This window comes from Ambystoma mexicanum, chromosome 9, assembly GCF_040938575.1.
Source record: "Ambystoma mexicanum isolate Mex_15411 chromosome 9, UKY_AmexF1_1, whole genome shotgun sequence".
NCBI classification, from domain to species: Eukaryota; Metazoa; Chordata; class Amphibia; order Caudata; family Ambystomatidae; genus Ambystoma; species Ambystoma mexicanum.
In genome coordinates this window covers 702206989-702219646 of record NC_090931.1, presented here as the reverse complement: position 1 = coordinate 702219646, position 12658 = coordinate 702206989, and the positions used below count along the sequence as shown (strand labels likewise).

General features: G+C 44.8%; 1 protein-coding gene across 2 annotated transcripts in view; it reads right to left on the bottom strand.

Moving 5' to 3' along the window:
- The window catches only part of CREB1 (cAMP responsive element binding protein 1), a 379690-nt gene that overhangs the window by 52687 nt on the left and 314345 nt on the right, over nucleotides 1-12658 (bottom strand). For both annotated transcript variants that reach the window (XM_069615589.1, XM_069615588.1), the window contains one exon: nucleotides 9691-9841. In XM_069615589.1, the coding sequence (XP_069471690.1) occupies nucleotides 9691-9841 (151 nt within the window). The remainder of the gene's footprint in view (nucleotides 1-9690; nucleotides 9842-12658) is intronic.

The following is a 12658-nucleotide window of genomic DNA, read 5'->3' as shown; positions in this document are numbered from 1 at the left end:
GACTTTGACAACGATTTTTAGTCGACAGGGGTCTCAATGACGATTCATGGCCGGAGGGGGATCTTTGAGATTCCGATGACTAGCAGTGTTTAATTTTCATCGAAGACTAAGAGGACGACCTCGTAGCCGATTTGGCTCTGTGTTTGTCCGTCGACGGAGATCTCTTGGACGGATCAGACGTGGGTGTATGACGACGCGTGTGAGCCTTTCTCCCTCAGTTTTTCCAATGGTGCCTTCGTCAACGGCATCTTGGATGAAAGTTTAGACCCAGTATGGGACCCTTCACCACTAGCTGGTGGTTTTTTGACAGGGAAAAAATGTTTGGCCTTATCGTGACCAGAGGGTGATTTTTCCTCACCTGTCTTTTTTTGTTTCGCCTCCGGTTCCTCAGACCTGGACATCTGTCGTGACTGCTTGTCAGAGGGAGTGGTTGCTCTCCCACTCCGTGATAACCCCACTTCCGCCGCCGGATAGGCTCCTTCATTGAGCCAACAGATTAGGCGACGGTTCCTGTCCTTAAGGTTTTTTTTGCGAGAAACCCTGGCAGATGTCCCATCTGTCTGTGGAATGGTTGGGGTAGAGACAGTAAAGACATTCTGTATGTCCGTCATTGTCATACACATTTTTGAGCCTGCAAGTGTCACACGGCCTAAATAAGTACTTCTTTGGTCCTGAAGATTCCATGGTTGTAATTAGAACCGTGTGTGTAGACGTCGGTTGCTCCGGATGGAGGAATTTGAAGAAATGTTAATTTTCTAACAAACCTAAATTTCTCTCAGGAGAGAAACACAAGGAATCCCAACAGCTCGGAAGACGGTTGAAATCTGAGGGGAAGCTGCTGGGGCGGAGCTATACACTTGACGTCCCATTGGTGGGACCAAAAGCACCCACAACAACATCGATGGGACATTCAAGGTGTCACATTTTTCCATAGGAAAATAACTTAAGTCAAAGTAACCAGGGATTCCCAGCCTGATGACAGGGAATATTCACAGCATGTGAATCCATGAAAGATCCAATGCTGGAGAAAATCCACATGACCTGAAAGATCCGGGTGACAAATCAGAAACTGATGTTGAACCTATGACGAAGAAAAGTTATTTTACAGGTATTGTTTTGGAAAGTTATGATAAAAGGTTTGTAGTAAACCGTGAATCAAAAAGGAAAAGGAAACATAATAATAACCTTTTCCTTTAACTTATTACTATTTGATTCTAAACGCAACAGTGATATATCACCAGCACCCTAGCAACTGAAGTCACCAGAGGGTGTAGGTAGTGTCTGTGGGCCATCTTAAAAGGGTATCTACTGGTTTAGAGATAATAAGAGTGTGTATTTCATGAAGTGTATTTGAGTGTTACTGTTATATTGCTCCCTTCTGAAGAAGGCTTAGTCTAACTGACTGATAAATAAATTAATAATTGTTTATTCAGGAAACCTTGTGTGTAAGAGTTTATTTGAATACTTTTCACTGTGAATCTCTGAGTAACTCCCCTACAGCTCACATAGACCCCTCTTGAGATGAGCCTAGCTGCTCAACACGCTACCAAAACTGTGTAATACAAGCTTATAGCAAAGGTTGTGTTTCCTATACCTGTAGTCAGAGTTGTTTGTAGTGGTCCCACAGGGGACTGCATACAAACTTTGCCTAAAAGAGATGACTGTCGAAATAATATTACTATTAATTATTTTTCAAACTGCAATCGCATATGCGACCGACCACGATGGCGGAAAAAAAACAATCTGAGGGAACTTGGCGTGTGAAGGATCATGGGGACAATACACGGCACACGGGATAGTATTACAAGCATGCCCAGTTGACGTCCCTTTTTGAAACCCGAAAAGAAGAATGCAATACTCTGCAACTGCAACTAGAGTGTTGTGTGATAATATGACCCACTTGACTCATTTTTCATAGTGTGCATTGGAGTCTATAATAAATATAACAATTTTGTACTTAATGTCTTAGTGTAATCATTGTGCATTTCATTGTGTGGACTCATTGTGGACTCCTGACCCTGCTCTACTATCCTGAGTCTTCGTCTTGACCACTCTCCACGCTTACCTAGATTGGTATGGCTAAACTCCCAGAGACCCTGTTCACTACAACTATACTGGCATCCTAAACTCTGTGTTAGGGAGAATTCTCAGAAATGTGCTAATTCCTCTCTACCTTAGAGACCCCCAGCAACTTTGCTGGATTTTGGAGGACTTGAATGTTTAACGTGGAGAAAGTGAGAATCGTTTTACCCCTCCTCTCATGTATTTTTTAATGTGAATTGAACTCCGTTTCTTTTGGTTGTGGAGTCTGACAAACTCCATAAGCATCATCTTTTACATTGTATCACACAGCACCTTCAGTGCAGTGGCACAGGGAATTCTTTCAGATTTCCCCAAGGTTTAAATATCTTCTCTTTGATAAACTACTGTTTCCAAGAGCAGAGAAGTAAAATTGACTTTACTTACATTCGTAACTTTCTAGACGCAGCACACACTATATTACAATAGGGTGCTGAGGGGTTGCTTAGTATCCCCTTTGTCTAGTCATGTAACATTTTTAGGTTACCCTTTCCTCAATGAATGGCTGGTGGCAGTGGTTTACTTTTAACTACTGTGGTGCGTTTTTACCGCGGGCTGCGTTCGCAGCTGCAGTAAAGCACCCAAGGTTACAATTTTTGTCAAAATGGCCCCGGTCTTCTTTTTTCGCCGTTTCTTTGTGGCAAGGTCCTTCTGGAGATTTACTCTGCACGCCAAACCAGGTTTGGTCCCTTTGTTCGTTTTGTCTTTAGCGGGATTCACGAGTGAAGCCTGCCTCTGGCTCCAGGGTGTCTGGCGGGGGCAGGAAGAGAGCGAGGTGCCCGAAACTCCCTGTGCTTAGTCTCCTAGGAGCCAGGAATGCACTCCTAGGTGATTGGCTGGCTGGCTGTCCGGTAAGGACAGCCACCCTGCTGGGTGACTGACAGCTAGGCTGGAATGAATGGGAGAAACCTGCAAAAAAAAGGCAAGGCTTTTTGGCTTGGAAGGCAGAGTCGACCACTGGATGAAGGAATCCGAAGAAGAACTTGGAAGAGATGCCTGCTGCAACTCCTGGACCGTTGGTTTGCCCGGTGAAGCCCTGCTGCTGTGCTGAAGCTCCAAATGCGTCTCGACTAGAGAAGCCCTGCAAGGACGACTTCTCCGCTTGAGCTGGTGGGACCAATCAACTCCAAAGTAAGCCACCTGGACATCCTCTCGAACCTGGTTGAATTCCCACTGCAGTTGCTGCTGGAAACTGAAGGCGTCTGAACAAATTTCCGCCCATCTAAAAATGTACCCTGTCCTTAATGATCACCAATCGGGTTTTCGAGTGGAATTTGGTACTGAGACGGCACTCCTTGAGCTCAAAACTAAGCTACTCACTCGTATGAACAGGAATGAAACTTCATTACTGATGCTGTTGGATTTATCGCCGCTTTTGACCTGGTGGACCATTCAATCATGTCCACCAGTTTAAGGGATGTTGCAAACTTTTCACCACTTGCTACTCAATGGGTGTCTTCTTTTCTCTGTAATCGTGAAAGTAGGGTCTACCTTGGAGAAGCCAAATCGATACCAACTAAAGTTAGCTGTGTAGTTCCCCAGGGTGCATGCACCTCACCATGTTTTTATAATATCTTTACTGCCCCACTGTTTGCTAGGCTGGCTCATGAGGGAGTAATTTTTACGAACTACTCCAACGACAGGCAATGTGTCATCCTATTAACTGGGAATCATGAACAGGATGAAGTAGAAATTAACAAAACATTTGACCTTATTGAGTCATGGATGATTCATAATAAATTAGCACTTAATAAGGACAAAACCGAGCTGATGGTAATTGGATCTACTCATATGATACGGAAACTGGGCATGGAATATGAAAGCTTTCATATAGGAGCAGAAATGATTGTTCCGCTGCAGAAAGTTAAAACTCTTGGAGTAATACTTGACCAGCATCTCACTACGAGACCTCATATAAGCAGTTTGGTATCATCATGTGCGTATTATATTAAACTGCTGGCTCACCTAAGACCTCTGATTTCCCAAGAGAATGCAGAAACGATTGCCAGAGCCATCATCGGAGCAAAAATCTTCCCCCAGAGCTAAGTCGTCTGGAATCTACGGAAATATTTAAAAAGAAATTGAAAATCCTTCGGTTCTCATAGGTAACTTAACTACTGACAGTTGGAAATAGGATTCCCCCAGGGCCTACTTGTATTTATGTTGAGTGTGTATTGTCGCACCCTAAAGCCCCAGGGTCCATGGATGCGCGTAATAAATGTTTTAAAGTAAAGTAAAGAAGAGCCAGGTAGACTACCACCGTTCGTGTGCGTTGCTTTTAAGTTGGCCAAGAGCTCCATGAAGATCCTCCGGACTCCCAGGAAGCAGGACAAACCGAGCCTGAGCCACCTCAACAGAGTGCTGTACCCCAGATGCAAGGAAAGCGCACCTCAACAGCCAAGAGTCAGCAGTGTTGCTATTTGCTGGGACGCGACGAGCTGAAACAGCGAAGTGTCACTGAATAGAAGTTGGTCCTTTTCTTTTTTTTATATGAACTTTATTTTGTCGAGAGTCACAACAGGCAAGAGCCAGCACAGGCTTGGCATAGCATCTTAAAAATTCTTACATCTGAACGCCAGCATAGTGTCACATAACATTTGTCAACTTTAAGCGGTGTGTAAGGGTGAGAGGCTGTCGTCTCACGGCATATTACATAGGTAGCTCCTATATGGAGCCCAAATATCCTTAGGGTGGCAAGTGGCAGACACCGACAACATATTGTTCTTCACATTCGTTTACCATAGTAAGGTCCTTAAGAAAGTCTTCACGGCGGGGTGCCCTTGCAGACTTCCAGCTCTTAAGTATACAACGTTTCGCAATTACACAACCAATGTTAAATAGTCGCCTGATAGTTTCAGCAGTTTTGCCAATGTCCCAGAAGAGGTACTTCAGTGGGGACAAAGAAGCAGGGATTGATGTGATTTCATCGAGGATGTCTGCGATATCACCCAAAAATACTGCCACAAGGGGACATGCCCAATACATATGGTAGCCGTCTGCATTTGGTGCATCACATTTCAAGCATTTACCTATACAACCCACCACAAACATGGCCAATCTAGCAGTGGTGTAATGTAACTGGTTAAGTATTTTAAATTGTATAAGCCGCAGCCCTGCGTTGAGAGACACAGATTAAGTGAGTTGACAGTATTTCCGCCATTTTTCCTCGTTCAGAGTGACTCCCAGGTCCCGCTACCAGGTCTCGCATATGGAATTGCAGGAGGCCGAGTGTGCCTGGACTAGGTTGTCTACCAGCAAAACCCCTTTCTTCCGCCCATCAATCGCTGTCATAGCCCTTACACATTCATGAGCGGGAGGCTCAATGGGGAAAGTGGGCCATTTAGCAGAAATACAGCTCTCATGCAATGATATTGAAATCGTTTGAGCAGTCCACCCCCAACCACATCCATGAAGTCCCGTAGTTCCACAAATGTTCCCCCCGGAAACATATCTTGCCGTTTAATTTGTTTACATGGGTCCCATGTCCTCTGCAGGGCTGTATCAAATGTAGATGTAATGCCCGGGTAGTTCCATAATGGGACATCAGGGTCGTATGGTAGCTCAATTCCAATTCTCTTATATATTTTGGACCACGCATACACAGTAGCGCTCACCGGATCGAAATCACAGGGGTCTTTGACCGGACAACAGAGGGGGAGGCCGCATACTTCTCAATAGGGATATGTGTTGATCTGTCGTTGGGGTCAAACCAATGTTTAGCGAATTGTGCCTGAGACGCCAGGTAGTACAACTCGAAATCTGGAGCCGCAATCCCACTGCTCGAGAACGGTTCGACCATCCTGGCCCATTTCATCCTTGCTGTCTTCCCGCCCCAGATGAACGAGGTAACGAGCGACTGGATTTTCATGAAAAAGGATTTACCAAGCCACATAGGGATATTACCAAAACAGTAAAGTAATTTGGGGAGAACTATCATTTTAAGAAGGGCAACTCGGCCATATAGAGAAATGGCAAGTTTAGTCCACAAATGTAATTTAGTCGTTAGGGTGTGGAGTAGTTCTTCACGATTATCAGTACATAGAGTGTTCTTATTGCTGGAGACAATGATACCCAGATAATGGACCCGTATTGGGGACAGTTGGAACCCACTGATGTTGGATATGTCAGGTGTGGACAAGGTCAACGGGAGCAGCTCTGACTTAGAGACATTCATTTTATATCCTAAATATTCGGCAAACCTATTAATATCAGCCATAACCGGTCCCAGATTTACCTCCTTATCGCGGATATAAAGCAGAGTGTCATCCGCATAGAGGGATATAATTTGTGGAGGACCCGTCATCCTGATTCCCCTGTGTGCATGTGTTTTCCGGACGAATTACGCCATGGGTTCGATAGTGATGCCGAACAAAATGGGAGAAAAGGGACAACCTTGCCTCGTTCCTCTGCCTAGGGAAAAGAGTGGGGATAGAGTACAGTTGGTGAGGACCCTAGCTTCCGGGTTAGTATAGAGCAGTTTGACACACTATAGAAGTATCATCCTATACTAAAGCGATCCAATACAGAGAAAAGGTAGATCCATGAAACAGTCAAAAACCTTTTCGGCGTCCAAGGCCACAACAGCTGCACTGGCATTAGGGTTAATTTGAGCCATAACTCCAAAAAGCTGTCTTAGGTTAAGAGCAGTGGATCGGGTAGGAATAAAACCAGACTGATCGGGATGGACCAAAATGGGTATGTATGGCAATAGTCTGGTCGCAAGGATCTTATATTTTGGCATCTGTATTTATAATAGAGAGAGGCCTATAAGAGGACATGCCATGTTCGGGGCGTCTGGTTTTAAGGAGAACAGTGATCACTGCCCCGCGCATGGACTCTGGCAGTGTGCCATGCTCCATTGCCTCCTCCCACACCTTCAGCAAAATAAGGGGCAGTTTATCTCGAGAAGTGTCCTTTTCTGTTGCTGACTGTCCTGTTGCAGTGCAGGAGTCCTCCAGACGTCCTTGTCCCCACGACTGAGGCCCAGTAACACAGGATCTGCAGAGCTGCACATGAACAGAAGCCAGCTAGAACCGTTTTTCTTCTAACCAAAGGTACTGTAAAGTTGAAAAGAACTTACCTCTTGTCGTGTAACCTTGCTTGTACTCAGTTGAGACTTGCCTTGGTTGCTTCTGTAGAGTTGCTAACAGCTTCTTTACCTCACAAGCCTAATCACCTTGTGGCCCGCTTTGATTTCTTCTTTTCTACAAAGACTTCTCAAACATTGTGCAAGACTTTTACTTACCTGCAAGAATTGCTTGAACTCACCTAGACTTTTGCCCAATTGACTTGGCCTGGTCTGGCTCCCTAAATGACTTACCCTCGGGCATCTGGGCGCTTAACTTAAGAATACGACTACATATGTATTACTTGATTTGTGTAGGAGTATGGTTAATTATAAACGTCTTACTTTGTACAAGAATAAGGTTACATATACTATTCTTAGTGCATAGAATAGTAGGGCACCACGAGAGTTACAAGGTAATACATTGCAGTCTTATATAAATCCAATAGGTGTTTGTTCCAGTTATACATGGTTAACAGAAGCAGAGGCTTAAGTACATGGCCCAACGTTGCTATCAGACTGCGTGGGCAATAACATTCGCCTCAGGGTTACAGGTGATTAGACAGTATAGTTGCACAAGTTTGTAGGAGAAAGCAGTGGTTTATGCGTGATTAGGGACTGGTGGGATACAGATGTTCTGAGGAGTAAGTGGGCATAGTATTTAAAGCAGGTATTAAATCTCAGTAGCTGCGTTGATTCGTGGAATCCTGGTTGAAAAGCCAGGTTTTCAGAATGACCATAGGGATGGGTCCGTCCTAAGTTCAGGCGGCATGGAATGCCAGTAGTGTGTTGCAAGAACAGGGAAGCTGGAGCCGCTAGCTTTCTGTCTTTTGAAACTATGTGAGTTCAGTTGCCCTACATAGGCTGATCCGGTAGGTCTGGTTGATTGTGTTATTGAGATCAGGTTGGAAAAATAGCGCAGGGCAGTGTTAGCCAGGCATTTATTGGGAAGGGACAGTCATTTGAATTTAATTCTCTCTCTGACTGGTAGCCAGTGGATATTTCTTCTGGCCGCCGAGATGTGGCCTGCCTTCGGAATATTGAGGGCCTCTCTGATGGCGTTATTTTGAATAATTTGGAGCTTCTCAATGTTTTTAGTAGAGGTACCAGCAAAGATGGCATTACAGCAATCTATCCTCGAGAGGATTAGAGCTCTGGCTAGTGTGATGCGGTTTTCCACCTTGGGGTAGGGCCTGCATGCTGTGATCAATTTCGCAATTTACACAGAGGCCGAGAAGATGGCATTCACTTGAAGGGAGAGGGTGAGTGAAGAATCAAGGTACACACCTAGTGTCTTGACTTCTTTGGAGACTTTGATGTTGTTTCCGTCTATGTCAAATGATTGGTAGGCTGGTGGGAGAAGTTTAACTGGGCTTCCTATGATCAGGATCTCAGTTTTATCATCGTTCAGACAGAGTAAGTTTTCAGCCATCCAGGCTTGGATTGTGTCTTCCCTTTGACATTGTGTTTTGTTAGAGGCTAACTTACTTTGCATTGGGGTATACCAAAAGTACTTACCTGCTGCAGAATATTTGTGAGATTTGTTTTATTCTAATAATCTTTTTCTTTGACATACTCCTAAGTATTGCCCTAAATGCAACAGTGATATATTAATGTCCACAGTGTCCTATCTATTTAAGTCCCCGGAGGGTGTAGGTAGTGTCCGTGTGCCATCCGAAATGAGTACTTGCTGATTTAGAGAAACTAAGAGTGTGTATTTTGGAGTGTATTTGTGTGTTACTGTTATATTGCCCCTTCTGAAGAAGGCTTATTCAAACTGACTGTTAAATAAATTAATAATTGTTTAATCAAGAAACCTTGTGCGTAAGAGTTTATTTGAATACTTGTCACTGTGAATCTCTGTGTGGCTCCCCTACAGCTCACATTGACCCTTCTTGACATAAGCCTGGCTGCTCAACACACTACCAACCTGTGTAGTACAGACTTATACCAAAGGTTGGGTTCCTATTGCCAGGAGGACAGGGTTGTTGTAGTGCACCCAAAGGGTACTGCACACAATCTTGCCTAACATCCTGTCCACCAGACCAGAGTTTAGAAATCCATCTTAACAGCTGGCTAATTTGAAATCACTTGTGAAAAGGGGAAACTAGGCGTCGACCACCCTGCTTTCTGTGCCTAGCGAGGCAGCTACATCACACTGATGCTCAAGAAGGCCAAAACACGTGTGTGGGTTGCCGTTACTCTTGTTCAGAGGAGCTTGGTATTTTGGGATGGGCTGCCATTATAGAGGGATCAAAATGATATGCAAATACATATTCTCCTCTGGTGCGGCACACAGAGCTAAAAAGCATTAAAGTTACAAAATCAATATTTAATTTTTTTCCTTCTCTTTCAGATTGCTGGCCACTAGAATATATATGTAAATAATCAATTGCTAATTATCTAATTAGTGTGAGCATATATACTACATGCTGATTGCTGCCACTAAGCTCATGTATTTTGCCATTTACGGTTCTGCACAACTCTTCTTTTCTACACAAGAGAGGTTTTTGTCCAAAGCAGAAACACACCATTGTCCTACATACCTGTTCTTCATAAGTCGCACCTCTCTCTTTCGTGCAGCCTCCTCGGCAGGCTGAGTAGGAAGCACTGGAGAGGATGCCATGACAACTCCAGGTGCGATGGTGCTTGTGGGAGCGGTGCGAATCTGGTAAGTCTGTACGTCTCCTGAAGCAGCTGAAAATTAAAAAAATAAGCATTGGGGAGACAATTAGTTTTCACAAGGTTGGGGCAACTCTATGCAAATATACAGTGTGAGTAACACTGAAGGCCAAATTTCGATCCAAGCTCACTACTAGGAAAGATTTTTTTTGTACTGCTTTCCTCACATAGATTTCTATGGGACACCCTTCCTTTTTGCTTTGTTTTGGTTGCTGACTTGACATTTTGGAGGTACCTCCCTTTACGCTTATTTTTACGTGGAAACTGATCAGTCCACAAGACTATCTGTACTGGGCGACTGTCTACCTTAATGGATTGCTTGTCATTTTAAAACTGCACACATCACCTTACAGTAAAGTGCAGTTACGATACTTTGTATCATTATAACCTTTTCTTCAGTGACTTTGTGGTTGTGAGTCCGGGATGTCCAACTTATGACTTGTGCACTTTTGCATTTTCCCACAAAAGGTCATACACAGTACTTGTGCTCTAAAAGGGCAGAGCTACAAGATTTTTGCCAATTATCCTTTGCCCGTCTTCCTGCCCACTCAGGTCCAGAAGTTCCACATATGGAATGCATTTTCAAAGTCTCTGCTTTCCCCAGCAAAGTGGCAGCCTGTGTGTGTGGCCGGATTTGGGGGCTGGGACTGTCTGGACCCAGACCACATCCATGTCCCTGAATATCTGTTGCCGGGTAGAATGTTTGTCCAGTGGCTATCAATGATTGGATAGCTACTGCCAAGTTTGAATTGTGCATATCTTTACCGTTGGGAGACCTGGGTGCAATTCCTGTTCAGATCTTGGATAAAAGGAGGACCACCTGCAGCCATTGAATGGATCACCTTTTGCGCCAAGACTTCTTCAAAGAAGTGCAGCTCGCTGAAGATCAGAGAATGACTATTGCAGCTGACCAGCATCATATCCAGTGAAGCCCTGCTCCTCTGTCCTGATCTCAAAAAGGCCCTTCTTGGTGCACCAGTATCCGTGCCTGCTGAGCCTTTGGAAGTTTCCCTGGACAACCAGGTGGACTAAGGAACACGTTACTTACCTGTAAGGAACAAGTTACTTACCTGTAACTGTTGTTCTCCAGCATGGGTCTGGCACGGATTCACATGCTCATGAATACTCCCCGTCGGGGAATGCTGGGAATCCCCGGTAAAGAAAAAAATCTGTTTAATTTCTGAACTGGCTTTCTCCTAACAACCAATCACTGAGCTCTGGGTCCTACTGCCCCTAGCCAATGCCTGCCCTCTACCTAAGTCCCTCCTCTAGTAGCCAACTTCAGATTTGGTAGGTAGCATGTAAAGTGGCAGTAGGACCAAGAGAAGAGCCGCAGAGGGTTAGGTGGGAGGGTTCGTATGTGAATCCATGCCACACCCATGCTGGAGAACAACAGTTACAGGTAAGTAACTTGTTCCTTCTCCAGCATGGGGTCTGGCATGGATTTGTCAGTCTAGAAAAACTAGACACCCCTCGAACGGAAGGTAATGCATGATAATTGGTTGGCCGAAGACCAACCACCTCATTTAAAGTGTTAAGAATATATGCTCATTAGTCATTACGTAGCTATTAGATCAACTAGAGTGCGACCATTTTAAGATGACCAGAATCGCCATTTTGTTTTCTCTCTGCTTTCTCCAACGTTGCCACCTTGCCTCATGTAAAACTGCTTTGCTGTAGTTATTATTCCGCTTCAATGGTCCAAGGTTACTAAAGACATGTTGAAACATTACGCTGGAGAGCCAGACAGAAATGCCCGGTTCCCCTCCCTCACATATCCTTGAAGGCAAGGAGCAAGGCATTTTAATCAGTACACGGATGCCAGCGAGTCTCCTTAAAAGAATAGCAATGTACAAAACTAATCTTAAAAGGTTTGAATTATGCTCTTCTTACGGCCCCCCTTTCTGAGCACTGTGAGGCCCCAGAGAGCAAGCGGACCTCTAGAGCGTGAATCGAAACCAGGAGAACGTGAGGGCTGGAATGTGCCTGTCCCCTATGCGCAGCTTGCCCATGAAAACAGAAGCGCTGTGTTTTCTCAAATCAAGAATGGTGTCTGTAAATTCGAGATTGCAAACTGTTACTAAATATGGTGGTCTGAGGTGTCATATTCGTCACCATGGTCAATCATCGCCTCCAATTCAAAGGAAATGAATTAGGAGCGGCATCGAATGTGTCATTACTGATTATAAGATGCTCATTTTGTATATATGTAACTGATGTACAATTTTCGCTTTCTTGCGTCCCCCGAGGTCTGTTAGACACACGTCGCGGGGCGTGGGACCATTTGGCCAACTGGGACTATTTGTTTTGCAATAAACCCTAGATTTTGGGAATACAACCTCGTGTCTGGTGTATCAGTTTGTGTGTGGTGATTGTGCCTTGTTTCCACATCCGAGGGTCCTTCAGGCGCCCCTTCAAGATGGCACCCGAATAGGGACCCTCCCCCACTTGTTCCATCGTGTACGTTGCAAAAGAAGGAAGGCGGTAAGAACGGTGAGGACGGGAGCGATCGAGGCGGGATCAAGAGGTGTTCGGGGTGCCCTGCGTAAGTGATGAGATTCCTTGCTGCAGATCTGCAGACAGCTGATCCCTGATCGATGTCCCCGGCCACCGAACAAGGAGGCGAGGGTCCCGAAACGAGGCCGAGCCAAGATACGCAGACAAGTCGTCATTGGTTGCGTCAGTATACGACAAATTGTGTCTTGAAAAGACATGACTAATCAGGTGAGTCGTGCCTCGATTCGTAAGTGATCCTGATATTGGTTGAGAGTTGATTTTGCAAAATCAAACACCCAGAGTAAGTTTGATTAGCCAAGGGGAAGGTTAAAACAT